The 25,506-nt window shown below is 38.1% G+C and overlaps 2 protein-coding genes across 4 annotated transcripts in view; both read left to right on the top strand.

The window, feature by feature from the left end:
* The window catches only part of LOC124168149 (cystathionine beta-synthase), a 189,486-nt gene that overhangs the window by 69,646 nt on the left and 94,334 nt on the right, over positions 1 to 25,506 (top strand). For all 3 annotated transcript variants that reach the window (XM_046546273.1, XM_046546274.1, XM_046546272.1), the window contains one exon: positions 18,550 to 18,832. In XM_046546273.1, coding sequence (XP_046402229.1) covers positions 18,550 to 18,832 — 283 coding nt within the window. The remainder of the gene's footprint in view (positions 1 to 18,549; positions 18,833 to 25,506) is intronic.
* LOC124168150 (putative nuclease HARBI1) lies at positions 1,311 to 10,731 on the top strand. Its single transcript, XM_046546275.1, has 4 exons — positions 1,311 to 2,130; positions 9,690 to 9,837; positions 9,917 to 10,061; positions 10,268 to 10,731. The coding sequence occupies exons 1-3, from the start codon at positions 1,931 to 1,933 to the stop codon at positions 10,052 to 10,054; spliced, it is 486 nt and encodes a 161-aa protein (XP_046402231.1). The 5' UTR covers positions 1,311 to 1,930; the 3' UTR covers positions 10,055 to 10,061; positions 10,268 to 10,731.

Here is a 25,506-nt window from a genome sequence, read left to right as displayed (position 1 = left end):
TGAACGTCAACAGCATTAAACAATGAAGGCTTATGCTTTCATTGATTAGGACTCATTACAAGTGATTTTTTTTTCAAATTCACGTAAGATTCTCGATAAAGGTGAAATTTTGTTTTATTTACCAATTTCGTGATATTTCACAATATTTCGCTATATTTTGCAATAATGCGTCTTGCAAATTTCATCGATCTCTACCGATAAGATTAATGCATATTTAGGTGTATCATCCTTAGAGTTATGCTGTCCCTCACAACTTGTCCAGGGGCCCGATTGCCGGGTCTACACTAGTAACTTAAGTGACTACTTAAGTTGGCTCTGTACTTAAGTTGGTAGTGTAGGTGTCACCAGCTTCATTTAAGTACACCTCCACTTAAGTCATCTTAGAACCCAACTTAAATTGCGTAGGCAACTGTTTCCGCACGGTTGAAGCTCTTCATGTGTTGTAAATGGCACATAATACCCATCTCACATCATCCCGTTGATTATGTTCTAAAGTTGTGCTGTATTGTCTGATGTGGTTATTGAGCGTTCTATTTCGTTAGTTAATTTCTAGTGTTGGGGATATTAATTCGACGAATTTATTTTGTAGTGTTTCTCATCTTAATGTTGGTTTTATTTCCGTGAAAACTAATTGCTATGCCTGTTGCTCACGGTGAAACTCGATTTATAAAACTTAGAAACGTTTTAAGGAATTTTAAGACTGACAATGAGACGACGGCAGAGGATCCGGTAAAACAGTTTATTTTCCATGGTGTCATAATCGAAAATAACGTAAACGAATGCAACTTCCCACACACTGTTATTGAAACTATTGCATAGGGCTTTAATGTTAGTCCTAGGGATGCCGAGGGAGATAAGATGTGGCGATTTCATTGGACGTGGGAGGAATTAATGGTTGAATTTAACATCAATGGTTTTAATAAAGCAGTGGAATTTGACTAGCAATAAGTGTTTTTGTTTACGTTATGAATATGTCATTCCACGAAGTCACGCTTAGTAATTCTAAATTCCTTTGGCTCCATCACCTCTCGCCATATAGCGTTCCCTCAGGAACTGAAATCGGTCTTTCCTTTTAACCTTCTAAATCCAAAATGGTTAATTCACGGAGTTTGGAAGTTTATTTCAAATAACAGTCGCTTTGGATCAAAGAATCACTAATTGCTCTCCTAGACCTTCATCTGTCAACATAACTGTTTCCCGATATAGACAATCACGGTGCTGAAGTCGACTTAAAGCTCAAGTGTAGCTACCGCACCACATTTAAGATTATATTTAAGTGAAGTCACTTAAGTTAAGTGTGTAGTGTAGACAAGGCATATGCTCGAACTTCGGTTTGTTTACGGTAGGGGAGTTTCATACAAATGACAGTCACATTCCGTGTGACGGCTGAATTTTGTATGCTCCAGTCGTCGGGGAGGGCGATTCATACAAACTAGGCGCTCGTGCGGTCGGGACTGGACGAGTTCGTATACGAACCAGGGAAAACATGGCGGCTGCAGTGTTTGGTATGATAATGCTCCATGAAGAAAATGACATTATTGAAGAGGAAAGGCCGCCACGGTTGATGCGGGAGCGTACTTTGGCATTCCATTTGGAGGAGAAGAAGTTTAAAAAACTTTTTCGCCTCCCGAAGGAATTAGCTCTCGAGCTAATTACTCAACTAACCCCTTACCTAAGGGCTCCATCGCGATCTTCAGCCTTGTCAGTGGAAACAAAGGTAATTGTTTGGAGTTATAATGTTTATAGTAAGCCTAAATTAAGATATTATTTGGATGCTAGGCCTTCTGCTTGGTAAATAGTTATTTGTAGGTAGCATTAAGGTCTTTATACAGGTATTCGAAATGGTAAGAATTTAGAATTCGTTGTCAAATTAATTTTACATAAAATATACTATTCGATGTTTTGAGCTCCTGCTAAGCAAACACTATTCATGCAGGTGATGGCAGCTTTAAGGTTTTTTGCTGGAGGTCCCTATCAATCATACAGAGGAGAGGAAGAATACACAGCCATGGACCAATTGTCAATGAGTCGATGCATAAGTGAAGTGGCCAAGGCAAACTATGAAAACATGATGGATCATTGGATCAAATTAGATCTATCTCCAGAGTCTGTGGCTGGACTTCATGAGGGGTGAGTGTTTTAAAATAGTAATCAGAGCTGGTAGTATTAATCAATTTATAAAAAGTAGGGATGGGTCGAATAGCAGATTTCTCGAATTTGAATATCGAATTCGAATATCAAATCATTGCTCGAATATTCGAATACCTCGAATACTAAACGATGAATGCGGAAATGTTTGACTAGGTCGCCTATGCAGCAGGAAACCCAAGATTTTGGTGAGTAATTGTGATTTCCTTTAAAGGATTCAAACAGGAATTTAGCTGATTGATGGAATATTTTAATTTTATGTAAACAATAGGGTAGTTTCCTTCATTAAAGAAAACGAAAGGCATTGATTGTGATTCGGTACCCACCATTACTGTATTCATAATATACAAATTATTTGGTTTTAGAAATACCGGTTTATACGAATGGCAATGGTCAATCTTATCCTCATTTGAAAAAGGCCAGATTGGCGCCCATGCGATGCCACTCCACGTGACGTCACAGTGACCTAGTTTCTATATGAGTTGATAGGAGTTTTACACCGTCTGAGATTAGCAATGCATGCATGAGGTACAGAGCTCAGGGAAACATGGTCTTAATAATCACCTATTAACACTGCCTAAGGTCGGAAAGTTTCCTTTGTTTGATGAGGTATTAATAATCCTTATTTAAGCCAACCGCTACCAGCTAGCATGGTACTCAGCTACCTGCTAGCATCCTGCGTCGTATCAGCGCTCAGAACCTCGCCCCAAGGTCACCTCACTCGCGGCAACGGGAAGCAGAACAACGTCACGCGGAGTTTTTCCCGGCATTCATACTTACCCGTCGCGTTTTCGCGCGCTTGAAATTTTTCACTTTTCATTTAATCGCCAAAAATAGATATCGTCGAATAAAAATCTAAAAGCGTTAAATACGTACTCCAGGAGTAATAATCTTTCGATTTAGGCAATAAAAAAATAATAGGAAACCACCCTATTTGAGCATTACGCCAAAATGCTGAGCCTCCGTCGTATTTCTTTGTCTTTCCGGCAATTATTTTCCTGCGTAAAATGCTTAAGCCCGTATGACACTTACCAATTTATTGGCCAATCCATTGGATATTGGATTGTGGACCCACTGACACACACCAATTTCTAGCCCAATCTCCGTTTCACAATATTGGGCACAATTTCTTGGCCAATCTAGATTTTAGAACGGGTTCTATTTTCTCGAGGCCAATCTCCAATCAGAACTCAGTCTTGTCGACTCCTAGTGGCCAAAACTAGAAGCTCTTTGCAAAACATTTCACCTCGGAATTTTAATATCATATATATAAACTTTAGAAGCATAGCAATCCATGGAATAGCTCAAATAATTAATATGTACTTTGAGAGAACATAAATTCACAAACATCAACTGTCTAAAGTGGGTAATTCGGAAATAACATTTCGGATATTTAATGAATAAAAACGTCGTGATTCTCCTCGATTGCGTCTATATTTTGTTTAAATTACAATTATTAAACTATTTTTCATGATTTGAGCGCTAAAGTTTCGGGTGAAAGTCCCAATTGATGACACAATCTCTGTTTATTCGATGAACATATTTCAGCCAAAACGAGCCGCTACGTTATCTTGGCTCACCTATGAGATCACAATATTTCCAATCTCTCATCATTCAAGGAACTCACCCGAATGAAATTTCGAGCAATTCGAAAATATCTTTGCAGCCCCTCGAAATAGTTATTAAATTTAAATTATTATGCCACCTCCCATTCTGTAGCTCATTGGCAATCAATCTGCGTCTTGAGATGCTCTTTTGTCATTTTGTGTTATGTGGCGTTCTCTAGTGGGGTATTAGAACACTATAACGGCCAATATTGGTGTAAATATTGGTACGTGTCATACGATGCCTAAAGCCCAATATTTTAACCAATATTGCGCGCCGATATATTGGCCAATAAATTGGCAAGTGTCATACGGGCTTTAAATAAACTCAGAAATATGTCGTGTTTGGTCTTATTCTTTTTTAAATTACGCGCACATTACTAATATTTCAATCCAATGAAAGTGTAATATCAATTGCCGAAAGTCATTGTTAAGGCCGCTTTACACGGTGAAAGATCATTCGAAAGATCATTCGAATGATCCATCATTCACCGTGTATAACGGAAATTTTCTGGAAATTTCCAGCGTGAATGATCATTCGAATGAACTTTCAGGCCTGTTCTAATTTGCTTGAATGATTTCCGTGAATGATATGAGCGCACGGCGTCCATCTTGCCATTGGCATCCACCTCGGAATTTTAATATTTTATATAAAAACTTTGGAAGCATAGTAACCTATGAAATAGCTCAAATAATTAATATGTACTTTGAGAGAACATAAATTCACAAACATCAACCGTCTAAAGTGGGTAATTCGGAAATAACATTTCGGATATTTAATGAATACAAACGTCGTTTTTCTCCTCGATTGCGTCTATATTTTGTTTAATTTACTATCATTAAACTATATTTCATGATTTGAGCGCTAAAGTTTCGGGTGAGAAACCCAATTAATTATACAATATCTGTTTATTCGGTGAACACATTCCAGCCAACACGAGCCGCTACGTTATCTTTGCTCACCTATGGGATCACAATATTGCCTATCTCTAATCATTCAAGGAACTCACCCGAAAGAAATTTCGAGCATGTCCTAATTTGCTTGAATGATTCCAATGATTCCGTGAATGATATGAGCGCATGGCGTCCATCTTGCCATTAGCACCACCTCGGAATTTTAAGATCATATATATAAAATTTGGAAGCATATTAACTCATGCAATAGCTCAAATCATTAATATTTACTTTGAAAGAAAGTAAATTCACAAACATCATTCCTCAAAATAGAGTAATTTGGAAAAAACATTCCGGATTTTTAAAGTTTAAAATCGTCTTTTTTCTCCTCGATTGCGTCTATATTTTGTTTGATTTACAATTATCAAACTGTATTTAATGATTTGAACGCTAAAGTTTCTGGTGAGACTCCCAATTAATGACAAAATATCTGTTTATTCGGTGAACACATTCCAGCCAAAACGAGCCGTGACATCACATTGGCCCACTAGGAAGTCACAATCTCACGGGGTTGCCTATAATTCAAGGGGCAAACCCTATAAGTTAGCCCATGAATATCACAGTCCAATTTCTTCCCCTGCTTCGATAGCAAGCAATGAGATGACACTGAGCCAACTTCATTGTAGAAAGTATGAGGATGCTGAAGCGCACTCTTTCGAAAATAGAAAAGGTCGCTTCCTTTTTTCTCTTCACGTTACCTTTCTTCTCTCGCACAGTAATGACCTTTGTTCGACTACATTGTAAAGGCTGTGTACACGAAGGAACCCCAAACATAAAAACTCATGGTCGACCGGCCTTCAACCTTGAGGAGCTTTTGCTTTATGCTTATTATGTTCTTTTTTATGGGAGCTGGACGCTGCGGCGTCAATACGGGACTGAGATAGGATTTTTCTGAACGAGTAACAATGTGCAGTTTTTCCCCAAATTATATTTTCACTAACTTTATTATTTAATGAATCGGGAGGGAAAAGACCTCGGGCAGCCGTTTGAAGAGTAAGTTCCCTTATAATCATGTTACAGAGCACACTATCTTGAAGCATAATCATCTTTGCTCTGCAGCGAAAACAACCAATTATGTACTTCGTTAAGGGATTACAAAACGCACGATTCATTAAAGTGGTTTTCCGCTGTCAATACGTACCGTTCTAATTCCTCTCATTACTTAGTGCGTCATACCCCACCGAAAGTCAAAGCAATACCAAAGTATATTGAAGCGCACATGTAAACAAAGCGTTCCATCGTCTGCGAGCTCCAAAACGAATCATGTGGTGAGAAACGGTCGGAAATATCGTTAGAATCGAAATACACTATCGATAGTCGCACCAGTGCGCATCGTTTCTGCGCAGAACTTTCACCGAAATCATTCACGGAAATCTTTCACCGTGTATAGCGGTACCGGCGAATGAATTTCTTGCGAATGATCATTCGAATGATCTTTCGAAAGATCTTTCGAATGATCTTTCACCGTGTAAAGCGGCCTTTAGACAACTTTTGGGCTAGTAGATGACTCATGCAGCAGTTGACCTCCAGAAATGGGGAACTTCGAAGCAGGTAAGCAAAAAAAGGCCAGCGGGTGAGAGAAGGGGGGGGGGGGGGTGTGGCGCGAAACACATTTCTTTTGTTCTCGTGTAACTTGATATTTTTTTCGAAGCCATGGTCTTCGTAATACGATCTCTTCGCGAGCTGGGACCTTTTATTTGATTTCGGAGAAGAGGAAATCGTCGGAGGGGGTGGGGGGAACGCTGAATGGCGGGGGATTTCAGATCGTGGGAAATGCGCCAATGTCACTATCCCACGGCTCTGAGTTTCTCCCTATGGTAGTTTCATCTCCTGGGGAAGATTCAAAAGTGCCTGTCGTTATTAGCCACAAAGTGCGCAAGGTAAACACCGCGTCTCATTTTTCTCAAAAGATGGATGCGGGAAAATGGCCAGTGGGGGAGAAAGAATGAAGGGTGAAACGCGATTCTATTATTTTCCGGTAACTTGATATTTTTTCGAAGCTAGGGTCTTCGTAATACGATCCCTGCACGAGCTGGGACCTTTTGTTTGATTTTGTAGAAGAGGAAATCGTCAGATTGGGTGGGGTGAATGCTGAATGGAGGGGGATAGCGGATCGTGGGAAATGCGCCAATGTTGCTATCCCACGGCACAGAGGTTCTCCTGATGGGGGACACCAGGGATTTTTGGATTTTTTTCACCCGATCAATTTCAGTTCCCCACGTCGAACTCTTTTCACTGCTCTAACCGCAGTAACCCTCGAATTTGATGTAGTTCGTCAGCTTGCCTAAAACGGCGCTGCATGCACTAAACGACTAGAGTTCTCTTCATTTTTCCGAGTCAACCACCAACGACGTGCGAGCGACAGTGTATGACGCGAAATTCAAAGTATTCGATGTATTCGAGATGGTATCTTTGGCATAACTATTCGAGATCTCGAATATCGAATACTTTCTAGTATTCCAGGTATTCGAGTATTCGCGGATACTATTAGCACATCTCTAATAAAAAGCATGTACAAGGTACACAAAAATACAACTTATAAGTTTTTCTTATGTACGTGCTATGAAAATGTTTCATTACTACCCCCGGGAGAATGTGCTTGAGAGTCGCCAACCTTGATGGTTATGCTGTAGAAACTTTTTTCAAGTATCTACACGGTAGAATGCAATAATGTGCAATGGATCAGTATTCTTGTTTTCTGGAAGTTTGCCGTTCGTTTGTAAATATTTCACTGTTTTGTGTTAAGTCTGATTTCCCAATTCATTTTCTTCAACGTTAACAATATCTTAAGTCAGGCAAAAATGGAAGTTAAAGCTTTTTAGTGGGTCTGACTACCATTTAGGTAAAAAGTATGGCCAATATATTGAGCTCTGTTCGCCTAGTATTTAGTGTTGGTTGTCGTATTTCATTTCATTTTGCCTTCACATTTGAATAATCCTGTGCTACCCATTATGCAATGTGAGCCAAAGCTTTCTTCTTCTCTTTAGCTCTTTACCTTCCTCAACAGTATGAATTTTACATGTTTAGTGATATTGAGACATTGTTATACTCCTAATTTTGATTTTTGGGTATCTTTATCTTTGGTTATTAATAGTAATTGGCTATATCGACCATATACTAAAAGTGATAGTTATATATAAACTTCCTTCTGTTACAAATTCATTGAAGTTTAAGTATACATTTGCCGATAGAAACCTACGTCTTACCAACTCTTTGTCTACATACACTGGTAACTTTTCAATTGAGTTTAAATATCTTATAATAATAAGAATATTTCTTTCATGGAAGCTAACTCAATTTACAAATATTAATTGTAAGGAATGTATACATTTAAAATAAAGTTACAAGGCAACATTTCAAATACAAATTACATTAGAGTATAGGTGCATACGTAAGAGGATTATTCATTTAATCATATTGATCAGGTGGCTATTATTATTTAACAAAAGGATAATTATTGTTTTTATATGCCTGTCAAAGTGCATATGAAAATGGTTATGTATGTTGTAGGTTCCAAAGCCTAGCATACATAAGGACTTTGAAACAACATGCTCAATATGAGCATTATTAGACAGAGCTTGGTCAAAATAAATCCCCAGGTCTCTCACACTTGCAACTCTTGGAATGGCTTCATTGTCAATAACATATGTAAAATTATGACAGAGTTTCCTCCGAGTGAAGGAAATAACTCTGCACTTATTATAAAACGATTAAAAACAGCTAAGTTGGTGGTGGTAGACATTCCTTTTCTGAAACTGTTGTTCAGTAACCTGTATGTGCTTCAACATGGTAATTAAAGAATTAAGAACTAACTTCTCTATGATTTTAGCAAGTTCAGATTGGATAGTAATAGGTCTGTAGTTAGTTACATCACTTTTATCCCCTGATTTAAATATGGGCATCACGTAACTGAGTTTTAAAATATCTGAAAAAAAGAAACCATAGGAGAAAAATGTATTAATTAATAGGTATAATCAGGGGGTATGCTAACACAGATGCACAATTTTTAAATATTATAGCTGGAACATTATCAGGACCACATCCTATGTGTGTGCTTAGGCTTTTTAATACATTTTCAATTTCCTTAACAGACACTGATAAGGAGCTAAAATTAATATGAGTGGGCATAGTATGATCATAGAGCATTTTAGGACTTGAGATAGAGTACACAAATGAAAAAAGTGATGCAAATAAATTAGCTATGCTGTAGGAATCCTCACCATTTACATCATGCAAGAGCATGTTTTATGGTAAAGAATGCTCATTGCATAGAGTCTTCTCATGTTACAAAAATGATTCACATTTCTCAGGAGACGGTGAGCACTATGTTTGCACTAGTATTCTTATAACAATTATTCCCGCCACTTCAGAGGAAAATAAAATCCAAGCCTAACTTCTGAGCTGAAATTACTCTGAATACATTCTGAAGGATCACTAACAGTTACAAATTTCAACCACCTGCTCTTATAACAATTATTCCCTCCTCTGCAGAGGGAAATAAAGAAATCTAATCCTGACTTCTGAGTTCAAATTACTCTGACTAAATTCTGAAGGATCACTAACACTTACACATTTCAACCGCCTGTTCCTATAACAATAATTCCCAACACTTCAGAGGAAGTACTTAGTCCTAAACAATGAAAAACCTAACTGACTTATATATTTCTGAACCCTGAGACAGTGTAAAACTTTTCTTAAGATATCAGCACTTATATATGAAGTCATGATTATTAAAATGTCGTAGACTTCCCATCCTTCTTATCATGACCCCAATCACCATCTGTAAAAACTTCCACCATCTTCTTGCACTTCTATATTGATGCAAGCTCATCCTCTGTTTTTTGCTACCTTAAATCATTAACTGCGCATTCTAATACATAGTCTCAAAACAACTGCTTTCATCTAAATGACCCTGATTTTTAAAGATTGCAATTGTTGTCGCCTGGTACCAAAACTGATATCATTAAAATTCACTTTTTCCAGTTTCTACCACAAGTATGGCTTTCCAGGAGCAATAGGGGCTCTAGACTGCGCCCACGTGGCTATAGTTGCTCCACCAGTGGACAACCCTATTTATATGAAGAGGCAATATTATAACCACAAGGGATACCATTCCATAAACGTACAGCTGGTAATTGTATTTTTCTTTTTATGAATTTTCTAATGATTGTCAAGTATTGCCTTGTAATTCATAACTATTTCTCTTCCAGGTTTGCGACTCTAACATGAGAATTTTAAATGTTAATGCCAGATTTCCAGGGGCCACAAATGATGCATATATTTATGCCAATTCCAAATTACGATGGGGCCTATTACAGATGAAGGAAAGATATAATTTCAATGACTAGCTAATTGGTAAGTGTTCTCTCCCTTCTGTACATGTAAATACATACATACCGCCTGCATAGAAGTTCTGATGACTATATTAATAATTAGTTACAAGTAACACATGCACTTAAATATAGTATAGTGTTGAAATCCAACAGAAAAAAAAATTTACTCAGGGTAACAAACCTGCTGAATAATTGGTAATAATTCTCCTCCTTCTCCAAATTTTTCAGGAGACAGTGGTTACCCCCTTGAGCCAGGGTTAATGACCCCTGTAGCAGGGGATATAATTCCTAATTCTCCAGAGGAGAGATACAACAAGAGCCTTTGCCGTGCCCGGAGCATAGTAGAGCAGTGCAATGGAGTGCTTAAGGCTCGATGGAGATGCTTGTTAAAGCACAGAGTCCTGCATTATATGCCGGAGAAAGCAAGCGACATAATCAACTCCTGCTGTGTGCTGCACAACATGTGCATAGAAAGAAACCTGGCAGAGGGAGAAATTCCTGTGGATGTAGAGGAAAATGGGATGTATGCTAACCCTAATCCAGCTGGACAAAATCACAGAGCTGGGCTTCAAGTCCGACAAAAGATAATTAGGGATTATTTCCAGTGAAATAAAGTAGTTTTGTAAAACCCAAATTTATTTTTCATTAATTTTATTTTCTGTTCTTTTTAATAAATTCACTATTTCAACTTGCTTTGAAAGTGATTCTTCCTCCACTCTCAACCTTCTCTCCTCAAGCTCTAGCTGCCTGCTCAACAGCTCCACCTGCTTCTCCTGCAACCTCAGCCTCCTCTCCTGCATGGCCATGTAACGTAAGACGATTAATTTTCATAACCTTTTTTATTTACTTCAATTCTCTCCACAATACTCCACAAAACCCCTCCTTTTTCACATCTCTCTCAACAATCCCCTCTCTCCAAACAAACCTCTCACAACCAAAATAACAACTTCCAAAAAATCAGGCGTTACAGTCTTTCCTCCCCCTTTTAAGAAATTTGTCCATAAATGTTTTAATGCTTCAATCACTGGACAAAATTTTATTGCGATGCTGTAGGAGTACCCCTTGCCAGATGGTGCCACACCCGAACACTTACCGACTTCCAATCTATTTGATGTCGCCCATCGCCCTGCTTAGCGCATCCGTGTTCTTATGTGCTGACCCCGGCCGATGCACGATCTCAAAATCGATATGGCTTGATTTGCACCTTCTCTGAATCGACTAACTGGATGTCATGCTGTATTATATCTGTAATACCGGGTTTATCCGTAAATATTTCTGCATACATCTTCAACAATTCCCTAAGACTACTAATTTGAGAAAAATTTAAACGATCAGGTAATGAACTTGCTAGAACTTGATCCATTCTAGATCTTTGGGGTTGTTGTCCTGAACAATCTTCGTTTTTTTCTTTGGGCAATTTGCGAGAAAATGTTGAGTGGAACCACACCCGTAGCACTTGGGTTGAAACCTCTTTTCGAAATTAAGTCCCGAAGACGATGATTTAGGCATCTTTTCCATAGCCAAGTCACGCCTTTCTTCATCAGAATTTACAGAAACAGTCTTCGGCTTTGTAAACTGGATCCTTTTATTTTGTTGATCCTTAATGTAATGATCCGTGGTTTTCCGTCCCATGCTTTCTCTAATAGCATCAAAACTATCCAACTTCTCAGCCAATACATTCGGATCCTTAAAATTTGGCCATTCGTCTATCAGGAGATCTCGCACCTCTATGGGTACTTTTCTTTTCATCTGATCAGTCACCATCAGTCCTTTTAACTCCTCAAAAGAAATTATATCCATCCCGTCAATCCATCCTTGGAAATAATTAGTCATTTTATATACTACATCACTCCACGCCATACCATTTGATTTGGACTGCTTGTAAAATAACTGTCTGAACATTTCTGAGCTCAATTTGTATTTCTTAAGCCATAAATTTTTCACAAATTCATAACTATCAGCTTTTTCCCTAGGTTCTCGGGAAATTATATCATTAATCTCGTTTGATGGTAATCCCGTCAAGTAAAATACTAATTGGTGTTCCGGAATACCGTCCCTATCTGCCTGCCTTTCAAAACGTTCAAGATATAAACTAATGTTTTCCCCGTGAGGATCAAATTTATCCATATGCCGAGTTATATCTATTTTCGGCAGTGTCCTCTGAGCGGTCTCCGTCTCCAATCCATCACACTCGCGGTTTAAATTGGTTTGTGAAAATTTTAGTTTCTCCATTTCTAACTGAAAACTTCCCTGTCTTTCTGCGTCTTCTCGTTCCAATCTTCTCTCTTCCGCTTCCCGTTCTAATCTTCTCTCTTCTGCCTCTCGTTCCCGTTCCAATCTTTTATCTTCTGCCTCCCGTTCCAATCTTTTCTCTTCAGTCAAAAACTTCAGCATCTCTTTAACAAATTCCTCATCATAATCTTTACTTTTTAGTATTGCTTGTTTGTACTCTACGACTCTAGCTTCCCTCCCCACGTCAGCTCCTACTTCATATGCGATTTTGCACAAAACATCTTTAGGGACTCTAGCCAAATACGACATTGTTTAAGTTTTTCCGCAAATCTATCACCTAAACAACTCACTAAAATGAGGAAGTCAGAAACAGCACCCAGTATGCTCACACCATCCGGCAAAAAGGGTACTCACCTTTCCCGAAGCAAAAACGCCACACCAGCGAATTAAACTTCCACTTCCTCCGAAAAACACCAAGTCGTCTTTGCTTGCAGCTCCAACTTCTCAATGTGCGTCCTTCCTTGAAGCAAATACCATCTCCAGTCCGCTTCCTCGAACCAGCAACCGTTCCAACGCTCAACCCGGCTGCTGCGTCTTCTCAAATTCACTCAGGCTAATTTTTCCAAACCTGTGTCAAACATCCCATCCTCGTCGCCAGAAAAACGTGGGCTCACACTTACGTCTGTAACGTAAGACGATTAATTTTCATAACCTTTTTTATTTACTTCAATTCTCTCCACAATACTCCACAAAACCCCTCCTTTTTCACATCTCTCTCAACAATCCCCTCTCTCCAAACAAACCCTTCACAATCAAAATAACAACTTCTAAAAAATCAGACGTTACAGCCATCTTCCTCTCTTCCTTCACTGCCTTCTCCCTCTCGACATCTATCAGCTCCTCTGCTATGGACGTCAGGTTTTTCTGTCCTAAAGAACGATTGCGAACCATGTTACGATTACCTTACAGAGAATCATGCAGAATTCACTTTAAAAATCAAAAAATATTGACTTTATCCTCTTTATACATCCTTAACATACTGGTATTTATGAAAAGAAACATAAATTGTTTTGTTAAAAACAACGAGTACCATAGCTATAAAACTAGATCTAGTGATAAACTACATGTCTTAACTAGAAATACAAAACTATGCAGTGATGGTCCGTACCATAATGGAAAAAAATTGTACAACATTGTACCCCAGAGTATCAGGATTATCACATCCCTTGGGCAATTTAAAAGGAAAGTAAAAACCTTATTACTCAGTGAAGTTTTTTATAATGTTGATGAATTCTCTTTTTTTCTAAAAACCCAAAAGGAATTGTAATTTGTAAAATGTTGTAAAATTGTAAATTAGTAAAAACTTGCAAATATTATCATTCACAAAACCTACTTATAAATTGTATACATACTATTGTAATTGCAATTTTGCATGTTTGTATTTGCCAACGTGAAAATTTCAAATCCTACGGAATATGAACATTGAATCTCTGTATTTTAGGAGTAGATATAATATGACAAAGCCTATGTCTACATCATGTAAGACCTAGCAGGTGAATAAAATTTCTATTCTATTCTATTCTATAGGCTGTGAATTACTTTCTCTTCTTACGTAATGCAGAAAATATAAATGTAAGACAGACAATGCCAATATTCTCCTGTACTTACTCTCCAGTCCTACTTTTCCAGCTTCCTTGGGGGCTTCTTTTTTTGAGATGTTGTAGTTGGGGTGGATGGGGCTTGATTAGATGTTGTATTTGGGCAGAATGGAGTTTGAATGAGGATTATGGCTGGGCTGGGAGGGTTCTGTCTGGAGATGTTTGATATTGATGGAGTTGTGGTGAATGTGGATGGAGGTTGTGGATACGTTTAAAATGTTTGTGTTGGGGTTTTGGGAGGAATAGGTTGAAGTGTTTGGAGATGTAATAGTTACTATAGGGAGTGAAATAGGGGAAGTAGAGTCGGGATGGAAGGAGGGAGTGCTGCATGAAGGGTTTTTCCAGGGATTCCCTGCCTCTAATTCAGTCTGTTAAAATAATATGGTGAGATTGTATAAGTTTAACATGCATAAAAATTGAAAGTACAAATTAAATATATTATTGTCTTGAATCAATATGCTGGCATCAATGTTTTAGCAATTACACCTCACCTGTACAATAATCTGGGACTCCTTTGTCTGTTGGTGGCTCATCACGGCCTTGCTGCCCAGTAATTGGTATACCCTCATTTGGTAGCTAGTTAGCTCATCCACTGAAGGCGGGCCACCACCAGTCTTTCCTCCTTCTCTCACCAAGGCAGCTACTTTAGTCTTGGTGAAGGTTTTTATGTCTTACCACGTCTGTTGAAGAGTTTGAAAGGGATATTTATCAATGAAAATTGTGCTGATTTATGAAACACGGCGTGACAATAAGGGGTATAGGATGAATGCGTGTGGGTATCAAAGAATTTGAATTATGTCTTGGAATGGAATAATTATTTAATCACTGACTTTTGCAATGGTTGTAGTTATTCCTGAGACATGAAATATAAGTTGAGGTGTTAGGAATGTTATATTTGCAATATAGACTATATGTTAGCATACAATTTCATTAGGTAATCCACATTAATGACTATTCATTGATAAAAATAGAGATCCAATGCTATACACTATTTCTTATTTTACCATTTGAACGGTATCAATTCTAAACCCTTCCATTTCTAAGAACCTCCGCAAGCCTCTTAAAGTTCAAGAGTTGGCTTCTCATTATAGACAGCCATATGGGAAGGATGAGCCAGACTTGATAACCATGGCTTTATTCCAAAAGTAAATGTGAAATAAAATTTTAAAAAATAATGAAATTAGATTTTAGGGAAATCTCCAAACTGTGAAGCCCAAGTGGGAATAGAATCTGATTTCAATGTCTTACTTATTACAGGTAAATCACCTCCAGTCTACGGAGCCAAACCAACAATGTACATACATAGTTCAAACAAGAGGAAGTTATTGGCATATATAACTGTACCAGTTCCGACTCGCTTATGAAAGAGAATGACTGTGACAAATAACATTTATTAATGCACTGAATAGTAGAGGCCTTCACGTTGTAGAAATCCATCTTACTGACTTGTGAATGAAAAACTTTGCTGTTTCTACAATTTGGAAATTTATATTCCTGACTAGTTTCGATACACTGTATCATATTCATAGGACTAGCCTATGAATACACTGTATCATATTCATAGGCTAGTCCAAGAATATGATACAGTGTATCGAAACTAGTCACGAAAATAAATTTCCAAATTGTAGAATCAGCAATGTTTTTCATTCACAAATCAGTAACATTTATTAAGATTCATTGAATACTTTAGAACTTGTGCAAATGTGAGGTAGATGTTGAGGGGAGAGAGTTCACTTCACAAATACTAAAATCAGACATCTGAATGGCACTAGTGACTTGTACATAACGATTGAATATTATGTGATTTAAAATTGTTATCTATGTCTCCTATGCCCCGAGAATACTAGGATTGTGAAAAGCATTGTGAATGTGGGTTATTGTAAAGTGCACTTGGGAAAGTTTGATGATTTTCCTGTTAAATTTTAGAATATTCATACCATGCATGTCAAGGTGTAAATAGTTAAATTTCTGAACTGTTACCTTGTCAGCATGGTTATTGGCCTGAGAAAATCATGTTTACTAATAATTTACCAAATGCAGTTTCAGGACCATAGCTAAAATTTCTTTTGCACAAAAGTTTTGAAAAACGTGCACATTATTCATCTATGTTGTACTTACTCCCGCATTAGCATTTACATTGGATTCTTATGTGAAAGCAAACAATGGCTCTAGAATGAATGGGATTAATGACCGTTGCTTTTCTGTTTGTTTTTCATGCAAAAATTTTACGCAAATTAAGGATTGGTTTCTTATACCTACATTAGGAAAATTTCCAGTAATTTAATGGAATACAAGGTAATGTCATACGTTTGCAGCTGCTGCTCATTGCGGCACTCATTATTACTGCCCATGCTTCAAGAACAACTGAATTACCTGATGTAGAATTTTTCATCAATCAAATAGATTTTAATTAATAAATTTTCAAATCAATAGACCCTATGCATTTAGAAACGTATATCAGTCGTAATTAGTATGAGTAAAACTGGTCAAAATTGACTAGGAATCAAAAACTCATTATGCAGAGTTCTCTTGGAAGAAATGATGTAAAGGAACGAGTGATATTTATCGCTCATCAAATTAATATTTTAAATTTAGTTTCCGATAAAATAGACATCACTGTACTAAGATGTATTAGCATGACCTTTTCATGGCAAGATTTTCATTGCATTTGCATGTTTATGTTCGCCAATGACGTAGAAATTATAATACAGATGCTCGCCGCGAAATGCTGCCGATTCAATGTGAATGGATCGGGAAATCTTTTCCTCGTACATAAAACGTAGGCGCTGCATGAAACACAATTACTGTATAACGATGGGACACAAGCAGTGCACTGTCGAAAAAATGTGTGCGCTTGCCTTCGTCCTCCTTATATGATCTATATATGTGTAGTCGCTAATCACAGAAATTTATTACGATTCCAAAAATGAGTGCTTAATACTTACTTTCCTCCACTCCTTCCACTGCTTCACTGCACCACCACAAGAATTTAATTTCATCGTCACCTCATGCCATGCGTCGGCCGCATCTTTTGCCCCAAATTTGGAGGTGAATTTTGCTTTCGCAATATTATCGTTACCTGTTAGATAAAATATTTATATCGTAAGAATTTGATTATCCATTAGCATTAGCACTAGGTATGTTTAAAATCTACCTACCTTCGACAAATTCTAGCAGGATATTCTTCTGCTCCTCATTCAGTTTCGCCAATCTTCACGTTGCGCTTGTCTGCCACCTACTTCTTAAAATGAGCAAACTCAGCAAGCTGCATTCCTACTCCAAGGGATTACAGCTACATTTTTTGTGAGGATGGAAGGAGAATTCAAAATAAAGTTTCGCGGAAATGAATGAATCACGGATTTTGGAGGCTGTGATTGGCTGAAGTCTTTCGCATGTCTTCTTGGCCCGACGTTGCCAACTCTTGCCGTACGTAATGCAGCTCCCCTCGCATGGTCCTATCCGTAGGGTATTGGAGCATACCGATTTCCCCTCCGTTCGCTGACCCTACGGATGGGACTGGATGAAACGAAGAGCGTGAGGGAGGAGCTCGTGCGCTTTTGAGCATAGGGCCCCAGGCATGATGTACCAGCCGCAGATCTTGTGTGATGTCGCGTAACTAAAGATAATTAGACAACGACGTAAAGTAGGCATCAGATTCACCTGAAAGTAATCCTATGGGATTCAGAAGTATATGATGCACCTATGTACTAACTTTTGTCGCAATCCGTGCAGCCGTTTGAGAACGCATAGCGGAAAGACAAACAGACATCCTCTAATATACAGCAAATTCGCAATTATCCGGGTGATGGGGAGAGGCGGCACAAATAGTAGGAAAACACGAATAATCTAAACTTTCTAATCTAAAGTAAATGAAGTAATGTAAGTCACCATGGCTCTTTCGTTCATCCAAAGGAATATAGGAAGAAGCCTCACAGGAAAAGGAAGAAGTCACATGTCGGAACAATCACACTTTAATTGCTACTTCATTCAAATGCACCCACGCTGACTGCCTCTGAGAGTCGTCAACGTTTCTGTTATTGGATCGGGTGCATGGTAAGGTTCCAATGTCTTACCTTGCGTTGTAGGGGGTTGGGTTGGGTGGTTGGGAACAAAAAGGAAGGAGGAAACACTGAGCTTGGATGGGAACGGAAATGAGGGAAGGAATACGACAGCCGCCTCTTACAATAATTCCATTTGACAGAGGGAATTCTAATGGAAATAATAAGCCTGGTGTAGCCATGCATTAAAATGCAAAAATCCTGGTGCTTTTGTCCCCAATTTTGTTTTATTTTTAAAAGATTGCAGAAAACATCAAAGGAGCGTGAACACATGCACAGATAATCCGCTGCACGAATAATCAGGAGTCTGCTGTATATAGATTAAAAGGTATGCGTGTGAGACGGACCCCCATCATTTTGGCTATTTTCAGGTTGCATATAACTATGCGGTATGGCAGACGAAATATACATATGGATTTATTGAAAATATTGTGAAAAAATTTTAACTTCACTATAATGAATTTGCTTCATTTGGTCCTATTTATTTCATTAAATTGAGGTTCTATTATATTTTTTTTAATGATAAATGCATTGTTTTTAATTACATTTGTCTGTGACTTAGTATCGAAATTGCGGAAACCCATTGGCGCATTATGACACAACGGCAGAAGAGATCCTTAGCCAGTGTGGTGGTGCTGTGGACATGGTGGTGCTCAGTGCAGGAACTGGTGGTACAGTGACGGGGGTTGCTCGGAAGATCAAGGAACGTCTGCCCAAATGCACGGTTGTGGGTGTCGACCCAGAGGGCTCAATCCTTGCCCTCCCTGAGGACCTAAACCAAAAGAACCTCGGCTCATTCTATGAAGTGGAAGGAATTGGCTACGATTTCATTCCCACAGTCCTGGGTGAGTACCAATTCCTCATTTTTTTTCACACATCGACACAACACATTGGGTTCATCCGAGTGAAGTGTGTGACAAAGACAAAATCTGTAGATTCAATTCTCAAGGACATTGAAGCAAGCTTTATAATAAATTTGAAAATTTTTTGAAGTTACTTTATGTGCGTTATAGCCAAGGTTTAAGAGCAAAAGGAGGAAAGTCATCATCCGATATCCCATGCAGTTGATGTAGGGTCATTCGATGTCAAATCAACCAATATTTTGACCAAATGACACCCACCGACTCAGATTTTCATGAAACTTACCATGGTCATACATTTTGGTATGATTAGAAATTGTGTGCAATTTTAGCCTCCAATTGTCATTTGTTAATGAAATATGAGCAATTGAAATTTGGGCGTGACCCCTAAAGTGCCGCAACGTGCAACACATGGTGATTTTTATTTTCATCCATTACTCCATTCCTGTGAGATGAAAAGCCATGATTTTTTTCCTAATGCTAAGTGGTCCATAATGATCCCACTATTATCATTAAATATTCACTGCATGAAGTAATTCAGCTGCAAAAAAATAAAGTTTACAAAAAAATCTCCCTTGCACTATTTTTCATTATCAGCATCCACAGGGAAAGGCCATGCGAGTACAGACTCCTGGTTTAGTTTAAAGTAATCACTAATGTATGAGCAAAGATCCTGATGAAAATAAATCGTGAGTCCAGCGTTCCTTTTAGTAAAAAAAATACTCGTTCATGTTCACAGGAAAAAAATGGCTCTTTTTCAAGGCACCTAGAAATTACACAATTTAGAGGACATATAAGCTAGTACTCATGATTAAACAATATTAGATCATGCATTATCTCACTATAGTGTATGCTACTGGTTCTTAGAGTAGGAAACACAAAGGCAATCATGTGAATGTACTCCCCCACTTACTGCTAATTTCGTGCTATCAGAACTATTCGAGCAGAGGGAGTTAATAAAAAACTGCATGATCCATTGTACACTATTACATTCTACATATCTTTTAATCTGTGTCCAAAGACCAAATACATTTCATATCCAGATGTATTTACATCACAGGAATGTACATTATCAAATGTCAAAGGGAACCGTTATCAAATCATTTGAATTGAGAAATTTCTCTGGTACTTCATCCTAATGCTTATTTTCAATGTTTCATTTATTTAGTCATTCTATATCATTGGAAATTTAGGCAAAAACAGTAAAATTAAATTAACGACCTTACCAATTGATTTGAAAGTGAGCCTTCTCTTTTTAACTGGCTGACCACATTCTAAGATGTCTCATTGTTTTTCACGAAGTCTAAATATTTTTTTTTTATGTTGTCCACTTCCTCCCTCAAGATGTAGTATGACCTCCTAGAGCTTGTGGTTGCATGAGAATTAAGCACACACAATAAGTGTCCTTGTGGCACACAGCGAACATCATATCTCTCTGGCCAAGAGAATGAAGGTGAGGGCCCTTTAGGTGTCATGAATTTAACTGAAATATCACCATCTTCATGGTTGAGAGCTTTCATTGCTCCAATGTACCACTGCTTGCTATAAATACACACTGCATATGAACCAACAGCCAAATTATCTGGGAAATCCACTGTTTCAGAACAAAAATCAAATATAATGCTGTGCTCATCATCCAGGCCAGTGAACTTTGCAGCGACTTTTCTATCTGATAAAGGCACGAAATGATGGACATTTCTTGTTCCTGGCATTGTTTTTGCCTTGGTGGATCTTTCAAGAAGTTTACTACGTGACCATGCCACATCACTAAACTTAACGTAATGGATTTTGATGTTTTTCATATTATCTCTACAAAATTCATGCATCCCGGTGCTGTTTGTTATTTGCTGTGCCATTCGTTTAATGGTACCACCTATACCATCAGAAGAGGACTCTCCATGGCTTGTGGAAAAATAGACCGGGTTGCATTCATTCCATAGTCATTATAATAATTGCACAAATTTATAAAAGACTTGCAGTTTTTATATTGCCCAGCACATCCATCTTTGAAGTACTGAACCTCTTGGATCATAGGCGGAGTTCTCTTTAAAAAATTTACCAGTTGCACTTCCATAACCAAGGCCACATTATAGTTAAGGTCATCAGATATGAAACAATGAGATGAGGTAGTGAGTGCACCATCTTTCTTCTGGTAAATCAAGCAAGGGTGTATGATGTATGATAGATTGGTCCATTGATATTTTTGAACTTCATCCTGAATTAAAAATGAAAATTTTTCACTAAAATCCATTACGATAACTGCCTTTTCATGACTGAGGGTTTCTTTTCTTATTTAAAAAAATGAGGATTGTTCTTAGGTGATGTAATAATGTGGTATCAGTTTATTCATTTTGAGGCATAGAATGTCCAAGAGTTCATCAATGGATGATATATATAACTGAAGTTCTGTTCTATCAGTGGAAACCCACTGCCTATATTTCACTGTATCAGAAGGGCCATATTCACAAAATTTAGAAATGATGATACCCTTTAGCCTGGAAAGATCTGGATAGTAAAAACATTTTCTGAGCATACAATCTGCATTGTTTTTGTCACAGATGATGATAGCGATCAACTTCTTATGTTTCCTTCAATTTGCAAGGCACTAATTAGCAGTTTCACATTTTGATGTATGACACAAACACAAACTGAATGAGTCCTAGAAGCACCAGCCATCACACACCATTTTGGCTGAAGTGAACAAAATTTGGAGAACCCAATTTTTTCTTGTGGATATTGCTCTTTGAAGAGCACATAAAGTTTCTTGAGGTTATATAAAGTCAACCTCTTCTCCATATAGTACCTACTCATTCTTACTCACACTGACTTTATCTTTTACTCCAGGAATCTGTCTAGGATATTTGTCAAGCTGGTAAAAAATTTTCTCCAGCTCTTCTGTGGAGTTTAGACGTGGTTTCCCAGCACATGGTGATGGCATAGCAGGAATTCCCTTCTCATCAAGTAACTTTTTTGATTGTCTCACAGTGTAGTCTGAAACATGTAATTCACTAATAATCCTTTTCCTAGACCAAGATAAAGGGGCCAGGGTCAGCATTTGAATTTTACCCTGCCAACTAACTGTTGGCAATTAGTCTTAATTTTAGTCAGCAGGCCATCCAAGTTGGCTGCCTTTCACTTGATGAGTTGACTGTCACTCTCATCTTCATTACTACTTATATTTTTCAGGGATGGATTCACTAATTTCAATGCACCAGACACTTTAGAAACAAGGTAATGCTTAGCCTGTGTTATCTTTCCTTTTCCATTTGAGTGTCTACTGTGAGAAGACAAAGAATGTAATTTCAAAGGAGAGCAGTCTAAAGCCTCCAAGCTGCAGTTGGCTTCTTCTTATTTTCTTTCACTTTCCACCACAGACTTAACTGATGTAAGTTCTCTCTCGCTTTCCTCACTACCATTGGAAACAACTTCACTTTTACAAATTTTGGAAATCCTCTTGTCACACCTACAGCAAAATTTTTCTCCAGGCTTCACCAGGATGCCCGCTGCTCTCATAGACTTAGACTTTTTTTAGAGGTATGGTCCTCACAGGACCTTTATGTATGGCAAAGGGGTTCAGCATTTAAGCTGATAACACTCGCATTTCTTTAAGTAGCAATGAAGATGATGAGAGCACACAATCAATATAATCTGAGGTTTCAGGCAAGATGGAGTGGAAACGTGACATAATGAAGAAGAAGGAGCAATTTACACAATTTTAAATTTATTGGTGCAACGGGTTTCGCTTTACAGCATCATCAGGTATCTGATGATGCTGTAAAGCAAAATCGGTAGTACAGTGAAACCTGTATTAAGCGACCACTGACGGTTCCACTGAAAAATGGTCGTTAAGAGGGGTGGTCGTTCAAAGGGGGTGCGGGTGTGTTTCTGACTGCATAATTTCAAGGGAGCAGATTTAAAAAAGATAGGTAACTACTGAGTTCACGCTTTACTCTAAGCAACATAAATCGCGTTATATTCAGTGATAGTTTTTAATTGCTGATAAATTTTACACAGTTAGTAATTAATTAATATTAAATATTTTCTCACTACAAAGTAATGTAGTATATCGCACAGGAACATTTGCATTAACAGCAATCTACAGTAGAGATGATTACCTCTTTATTTTTTATAATGTGTACTATATAAATTTAAATATTATACGCATATACCATAACATATATAGCTGTATTAAGCTGAATTTTGAGAAAAATATTTGTCACTCTGGCCAAGGAAGTTAAATCTCACTTTGGAGCCTATGAGAAGTAAAACAAACAGTGTCAAAGCCGCAGGAACTGTAGCATAAATCAAATACATATTTATTAATAACGTCCACTCTTATGAATAATGACTTTAAACATACATCACAGTATTGAGGAGAAAACATCACTTTGAGACGAAAAAAAACTGTCGTATAGAAGTTTGCTTTAGGTCCTTGCACTTTTTTTTTGCGATTTCAGTTTCCAACACATATTTTAGTTCTGTAAACAGTTCATTGATTTTCTCGCTGTTGAAATCTGCACTTTTCATTGAATTGTGACACTTTTCTATTAATGAAAGTGTCTCTTGAGGGCTTAATCTTGGTTCTTCGTTTGGCACAATGTCTGAGTCATCTTCATCTTCAGAAATGGTTCCTTAAAATACAATATAATCGAAAAAGAGATAAGAAAAACGGAGATAATAGATATGAAATAATGCACAATGTTATTTTTAAATACGTACTATAATAATTGAGGTAATATTGGTTATTAAAAATCCTATCTTTTGCTTCTTTGATGATGCAGTCCTCCCAATCACCGCTGAAATCATAATAGCAATCGGTGTGGTTTTCCTCCTCGGTCACCATTTGGCTGTACTCAAACCCTGCAGCTCGAGCCAAAACATCCACATCCTCTGATGTTGTCTCTTCAATTTCTTCTTCGTTAACAGGATCGAAGAAACCACACTTCTGAAAACATCTCACAATGGTTCGACTTTCAACGTCTTTCCATGAAGAAAGCACCCATGACACAGCATCACTCACTGTTATCTTCTTAGCTAAATCCGATGCGGTGGCAACTTCATCCATCCGTGCAATCAAATGTTGCATCATTCGCTTTCTGTACCTCAATTTGAATGCCTGGATAATGCCTTGGTCCAGGGGTTGTAATTTTGATGTGGTATTGGGCAGGAAGAACTGCAGGTGGACATTGGTCAGTTTTATTTGATGAGAGTGACATGTAGCATTGTCCAGGAACAGGAAAATATTTCGATTTTGCCGTCTCATTTTTCTGTCAAAGGTCATTAGCCAATCCTCAAAAATCTTCGAAGTCATCCATGCCTTACTGTTTGCATACCAAGATATACCCAACTTTGTCATATCAGTATTCTTGAAGCATCTTGGCCGAAGAGATTTTCCAATCACCAAGGGTGCCTCTTTTTCTCCATCAGCGCTTACACAGAAACACACGGTCAATCGTTCTTGGCCAGCTTTCCACCCTTGCACTGCTCTGACTTAAGTGTCAGGGATTTAGATGGCAGGAGATGGAAAAAAAGTCCGCTTTCGTCCATATTAAACACATGCTGCTGTTTTCAGGTTTTGATAATCGCTGGAAGTCTCATCTTCCAATCACAGACCACTTCTTCACTTACGTCTCCAGATTCACCGGAGATCCCACGGAAGGTAATGCTATGCCTGACACGAAATCGTTCAAGCCAGCCATTGCTAGCCATGAAATCTTCATCTCCTAATTCTATAGCAAATTGCAAGGCCTTCTCTTTTATTAAAGATCCACTTATGGGAATATTTTTCGACCGTGCGACTTTAAACCACTCAAAAACTGAAGAGTTAATTCCTTCGTATTTTTCTTTCCGCTTTCTTTTCACTCCTCGGCTCCGGTCACTGTTTTGCCACTCTTTCAAAATTTCTTCCCTAGATTTTAAAATTCCGTTTATTTGGGTTTTCCCACACTTAAACAAATCCGCTAACCTTCTTTCAGATGAACCTTTATCTCGTTCTTCAATAACTTGAACCCTTTCCTCTAAACTCAAACAAACTCTCTTCGACATCTTGGACTCGGAGATTGTTCTTATATCGTCACTCAAAGCAAACTGCCACGACTTAAAATGAAGTGGCAGTTTTGCCCACGAAAGGACTTGCTGATTCACAATTTACAAATGTTTGAGCAAAAGAAAATACATTGTATACAAAACAGAACCCCTACGGAGAGGGTCAAGCCTACGAACCCACTCCGCCTGCCGTGACAAGAGGGTAATTATCCTCAACGGCCGAATTGTTGTGGTAAGTGCAGGTATAAACTGGTGCTGCTTACAATGTAGACTTTTCTAGCAGGCTAGTAGAATTCCTTGGTTGCCTAATGGAGGGAAATTCCCGTGGTAGTAGTGGTCTTTGGTCGGGGTGAGGGGTGGTCTTTGAATAGGGGTAATAAATACATTGACTATATGGGCATCACAATCGGTTCCGAAGAAGACTGGTCGTTAGGAGGGGTGGTTGCTGGATAGGAGTGGTCGCTAAGAGAGGTTTCACTGTACCAATAAATTTAAAATTGTGGAAATTGCTCCTGCTTCTTCATTATTATCACACAAGTCAACAGTAATGAAATAGGAATATTGCACAGCAGGGCAATTGATTCTCTGTCCACTTCTGGTAGTTCCTTGAAATA

This window comes from Ischnura elegans, chromosome 11 (assembly GCF_921293095.1).
Source record: "Ischnura elegans chromosome 11, ioIscEleg1.1, whole genome shotgun sequence".
Lineage (NCBI taxonomy): Eukaryota > Metazoa > Arthropoda > Insecta > Odonata > Coenagrionidae > Ischnura > Ischnura elegans.
Note: the sequence above shows the minus strand (reverse complement) of the source record. Positions and strands in the feature narration are given on the sequence as shown.

Excerpts from the sequence above, each read along its gene's own strand:
- LOC124168150 (XM_046546275.1), top strand. The coding sequence starts at position 1,931 with ATGCAGGTGATGGCAGCTTTAAGGTTTTTTGCTGGAGGTCCCTATCAA. Across the intron at positions 2,131-9,689 it reads GTGGCTGGACTTCATGAGGG|TTTCTACCACAAGTATGGCT; the intron begins GTGAGTGTTTTA and ends CACTTTTTCCAG. Across the intron at positions 9,838-9,916 it reads ATTCCATAAACGTACAGCTG|GTTTGCGACTCTAACATGAG; the intron begins GTAATTGTATTT and ends TTTCTCTTCCAG.